At 30.3% G+C, this 6,000-nt stretch overlaps 1 protein-coding gene across 1 annotated transcript in view; it reads left to right on the forward strand.

Annotated features, from left to right (window-relative positions):
• Positions 1–1,270, forward strand: part of LOC129220513 (uncharacterized) — a 287,706-nt gene extending 286,436 nt beyond the window's left edge. Inside the window, exon 9 of the mRNA XM_054854940.1 lies at positions 677–1,270. Coding sequence (XP_054710915.1) covers positions 677–840 — 164 coding nt within the window. The 3' untranslated portion in view covers positions 841–1,270. The remainder of the gene's footprint in view (positions 1–676) is intronic.
• The last annotated feature ends 4,730 nt before the right edge of the window (positions 1,271–6,000 follow it).

The raw sequence follows: 6,000 nt of genomic DNA on the forward strand, positions 1-6,000 counted from the left end.
TCTTCCCGTTAGAAGCCAGTCGTGTCTCTGAAACTTTAGATTAAACTTAGGAATGTGTAATATAATAGCTCGGCATCTTCCTGATGTACCAAGGTAGTTCCAAGAGCATTATTGGAAACATGGCCAAAGCTAAGCCAGAATTGCAAGTAAATGACGAGAATTTTACCCGCCTGCAATTCTTGCAAAGCAAAGTAGTCCACACTCATTCGCTCCCTTTGGAAGCTTTATTAGCATGGACGGGCCGTAACTGAACTGAAGCCGATGCACTTTATAAATACGTTCAGTTAATCTTTAAACTCTGAGCTAAAAATGTTTTTGAAAACAGTGAAAAGTTTGCATTCGTGCGACTTGTAGCAATTCAGGAAACTTTTTGACACGAATACTTGATTTTTCCAGGAAGTGGGTAAAAACCATTAAAATCCCGAAACGTAACTCGGAAATACTCAGTAACGTTTCGGAATTTTTTTACAGTGTACTGTAAATTACTTTTTTCAATTTATCTATACAAATATATTGAAAATAAATACTTTTAAAGCTTTTTTTTTTTAAATACGAATTTTTCACTTATTGGGGTGCGTTCATTCAACACAATAAATAGCTTAATGTAAAAGACTCTAAACTATTTTTGAAAAAATGCCATTTTTAGATCCACTAATAAACTTATGTTTTATTTCAGGTACTAATGATACACTCGACATGTACGACTATAGTGGTGATTTCGGTGAACTAATTCCAGAAAGTTTTGCAGTTAGCTCTCAGCCACTAAATTGTCATTTACTGAATTCACTGATTATCATCAAGTTCATAATTCTAACGGTGCACAGAAAGTTCCACTCCTGAGACACGGCCAGGCATTTTAGCTTACAAGACTCTAGCACCAGAGTTTGACTTGAACACAGTTCACGAAATCTAGAAAGTGATATGTGAAAACTGTTACACATGTGCAACATGAAAATGCTCCAGAGAAAAGCACATAATGCAGTAAAATTACAATCAGTTTGTAATCAGTTTCATGTGGCATGTATCTCACAAAATATAGTAATTTCTACATCTGAAATAAAAGAACTATTGTGGAGACTGATAATATATCTTGTGATGTGAAATCGACTACTTCACATTAATATTTTTATTATGAACTTGACTTTGAAAGTGTATTCATATTCGAAGGAAGGAAAGTAAAAACTTTTCTATACAGAAATAAGAACTTGTGATTAGGAGTCAAAACTAGCGAACTCGGTTCAGACTGTCTGTATAACATTTACCAGATTCAGTAAAGTATGTAATTCTCACAATAAATATCTTTTGTCAAATAACCTTGCTGTCTATTGTATACTTAATTACATGATTTTTTTTTTTTTTTTTTTTTTTTTTTTTTTTGAATGTTTGATCTTAGTTCTACAACTGAAACATCAAGATCAGGGAGACTAATAATATGCTTTGTTTTTCCTGAGAAATCGTCTCTTTCATACTGATATCTTTAAAATTAAATCGACTTTAGATGTGTATTCATAATCGAAGGAGGAAAAGTAACAACAAAAGATATTTTCCACACAGGTATGTGATTAGGAGCCAAAACTAGAGAACTAGTATCAGACAGTCTGCATAACATTTACTATGACAGAGTAAAATACATAATTTTCAAAATAATGTCTTTTATCAAATAACCTTGTAGCACATTGTGTACTTATTGCATGATTTTCTTTTCAACTCTTTATACTAATTGCTGTAACTCAGAAGTAATGATCAGTAAGACTAAATATTTGTATAATATTTCATAAGATATCGTCTCTGTCACACTGATAGCATTATAGTTAAACCGACTTTAAGTGTGTATTCATTTTCAACGAAAAACTAATAAAAACAACAGATTTTTTTTTTTACACCAGTAAGTGATTAGGCAGGTATCGAAAATAGAGAATTCGGTTCATACTTTCTGTATCACCTATACCAGGTTCTGTAAAGTATGTAATTCTTTCAAAAAATATATTTTATCAAAAAAACTTAGTACTCATTGTAGTAAGTACTCATTGTACTTAATGCATGATTTGTTTTCAGTTAATTATAATTATTTCTGCTCCTGATAGAACCAAGACGAGGTAGCTGAAATATAAATGTAAAATTATTTATCCCAGAAATCACCTCCTACCCAGAAACCTCCCAGAAACCTCCTCCTTTATCTCAAAATGAAACCGATTTTAAATGTGCATTCATATTCGAAAGAGGGAAAGAGAGAGAAAAAAAACTTTCTCTTTCACTGGCAAGGATTTGTAAGTAGGCGTTAAAACGGAAAATGTGATTAGAATCGTACGTATACCATGTACTAGATTAGTTTTAGCATTTCACTCTCATAATAAATATATTTTATAATCATACAGAGCATTACATTTTTCCTGTAACTAACAGCTACAGTTTTTCCGTTACTACAATTGACTGAAACCAAATCTTGGAAAACATCTACAAATTTGGAAAAATATTTTAGCTTTCAGCTTAACAGAGACCAGTTAGTAATAAAACTTGCAATGTTAGGCTTCAATTTGACCTGCTTATTATCATTATACAAAACTATGTAGATTTATATTTCTTAATTAATTTGAACATAGTATTTGACCACAGTTCTGACCAGCTCGTCACTTTGCAATTTGTGTTACCCCTGATAAAACTGCATAAGTAATCTTGACAATGCATATAAGATACAAATTATCACGGTCCCATAACTTGATAAACTTTCTAACAGAGTATCGAGCTTCTTCAAAGTTTGCTGCTGCTATTGACCAATTACTTCTTTTAGAATATTTGGAATAAATGAAAGCCCTTCCAAAAAAATCTTAGCCCTCCCAGAATAATGATCAACATGCATTAAACTTCATACAGTACACAAGAGTCAGACAGAAAAACAACGGTTTAAACCTAACTTCGGTTAAGACATCTTGGTGTCTTGTAGAAAAACTTCGAAAAAAAAGCAAAAGGCAAATTAATTTAAACTTAAAGCTGTCATTTCTCAGAAAATACTGACAGATAATTAAAAAATATCGATTTACAGTAAGTTTAATTCAAAAACATAGTTTATTAGTTAAATGTCTAAATTTAATTTTGTGTTCTGTTAATACCTTACTACCAGAGCAGAATTATTTCATAAAAGATTTTTATTTTTCATATTTTATAAGCCCTGTCTGAAACATCTGTTGGCAAAAACTCAACTCCCTAAAATAAAAATTCAAAAAGCGAAAACTACACACTAAACTGTTGTCACTTCATTATTTTTTTCTCCATCTCTGCGACAGCTTTGATAAACTGTTTAAAATCTGTCAAAAGTATGTCTAAAATACAGAATGTTTTAGAGAGATGATTGAGATTGTAAAAAAAAAAATCATAAAACTGTTAATGAAAAAGAGCAATTTTACTTTCTTGAGATAAAAGTCGTCAACTGATTTTACTAATTTCAAGTTAAAAAGCATCAAAATATATAAAGTATACCGTTAGATAAAAATATTATGCATGCAAAATTGGTCTTGACTGTTATTTAAGAAGCATGGTAGCATGTTTTTCTAAAAAACTAATAATTGTTTTTGACAGTATCTATATCCAACTATTTCTGCGTAAATCCATCTACAACTTAGCTTCTATAAAGAACTAAGTTTTCTTAAGTACGTAAAAAGTTTTTTATGTAAAAAAATATTTAGTACTGTTGTATAGATGTAAAATATCCTGTGTCTCCTGTCCTGTTGTAAATACAGGGTGGTTATCAAAGCACGTGAGGTGGTAAGCGTTTTTAACGAAACTTCGCCAAATTTCATGGGCGTACCCATGGGATTTTGATTTCTGAAATAAAAAAATAAAGGACGAAAAATCACCATCAGGGAAATTTTGGTGGTAAAAAATTGTATTACTGTGAATATTGAAGGATTAAATGCTTTCTTAGAAAATATCGTTAATTGCATTAACAAAATATTACTTTTACGTACAAATGAGGTTTAATAGGACCAATATCAGATTTTTACAGGTACTGCATACAATGCCCAATATTTTCCACTCATTCGGAGGGAAGGGGGATTTTCAATCTCCTACCTGTAAAGTGATAACTGACGAAATTTCCTTCGTGACGCCTTTTAGTATTATTCTTCTCTTGTTATAAATGAAAATCCCGTGTTGGTTTTATTGAACCTCATTTGTAAGCAACAAAGATTTGAAGAAAAAACTTGATGTATGCTGCAATTTTTGGCATTTAATTCTTTAGCATTCGGAGCAGATTTTTTACAAAATGAGGCCGCTGGAATACTTTTTCTGAAATAAATTATTCCAAACGCATTTCCAATGTGTACTGGGAATTTGTGTGGTTGAGATTAAAATGCTTCATACTTAATGAAAAACGTTCATAATTTAGGGAATAAATGCAAAATAAATGTTGTGGATAGATCTGAAGTTGCAGAATTTATGAGAAACATAAGTAGTTATAGGTATATTTTCAACGAATAAGCCAGAGAAAGTATTTATTTAAATGCAATAGTTGCATTTTCTTTGAAATTATCCCCAAATTCAGTAAAATGCTCTTCTATGAACACAAAGCAAAAGTCTTCAACAAAAGAAAATATTGGTTGCATACATCTGCTGAAGCATACGTTAAATAAAAAATAGTTGTGAGCATTTCTACAGCACAAGAAAATTTTATGAAGTATAGCCCTATGTCACAAGTCATGTTCCACTAACCAAAAAACTATCCTGAGCAATTAAAAATCCACATTGTTTGAATACATTTATACACCCATATTCGCACCAATCTTGCTTCGCTCCTTGCTTTTTCAAATACAAATAAACTATACTAAACAATAACTCATATTTTATTTCAACAGTAAAAAATACCTTATTCATACGTCACTTCAATGTTTCATTAAAACCATTTTCTGATAGAGAAATAGATAAAATTAAAAATGCTTTAAGAAAGTGTGAAAAAATAATTCCCATGTGTTTGAAAAAAATAAATCATATTTTTTTTGTCTTTCTATGAAATGTTTTGTTGCCACATTTTGCCATAAAATGACATCATTAATCTTACCTTTAAAAATATTTTGCTGATGTTGGCAGATTAACATAAGGTCGAAAAACGAAGTATTGTGTGAAAAGAGAAAAAAACTTTGAATTCTGTACATCTTTTACGGTCCTCGCATTTACGGAGGTACTGAAAAAAATCCATTCTGTTGTATAAAGCTTGTTTGAGCTTTGTTTGCAAAACTGTCTTCCATTGAGATTTGCCACTAAATGAAAAAGAATTACTTGCTTCATCTATGTATACTTATTTACATTCAAAATGCTTTACTAGCTCTGAAAAGTATCTAAATTAATACCTAGAAGAATAAAAACTATCTTTTAATTTTCTAAAAACATTTTATAAAAGCATCGTTAAAACTAACAATTTGAAATTTCAATAAACTGCTTTAAGTATTTTTACCCCTGGCACTTTTCATTACTAAATGAATGAGATTTTTTAATTTAAAAAACCTGAAAGTAGTATCGATGGCGAAATGTTTATTTTCTCTTCTTTCCTTCCGTTTAATCACTGGAGTATATTTTTCTTAATAGAAAAATAATTAGCAAATATAGCATACATATTTTTTTGTTCAGATTTATTAAATTAGTTGTCTCATAAAATGCTCTTAACTTCAACCTTTATCAAAATTGAGAACTCCCGTGCTTTTAACGATACTGTACAAATGTTTTCCTTCCGGCGTAAATAGCAAAAATGTTCGCTTCGGAATAACATCAGCAAGAAAATATGCGAATTGTTTTTTAAACGAAACTGAAATTTCAACTAATTAAACGTACATAATATACGTTAATTTAAACCTTAAAAGTCGTTTAAAAAAGAATAACTGGTAAAGGGACACAATTGATTTTATTAAGTATAGAGTTACTACAAAACAATCGTGCAATTTCAACACTAAATGTATGCAAAAGTGCTATATACTTAGAAATATGACAAATATACAAAACAGCCGCAAGCTATTC

Source organism: Uloborus diversus, chromosome 4 (assembly GCF_026930045.1).
Source record: "Uloborus diversus isolate 005 chromosome 4, Udiv.v.3.1, whole genome shotgun sequence".
In the NCBI taxonomy this organism is placed as follows: domain Eukaryota; kingdom Metazoa; phylum Arthropoda; class Arachnida; order Araneae; family Uloboridae; genus Uloborus; species Uloborus diversus.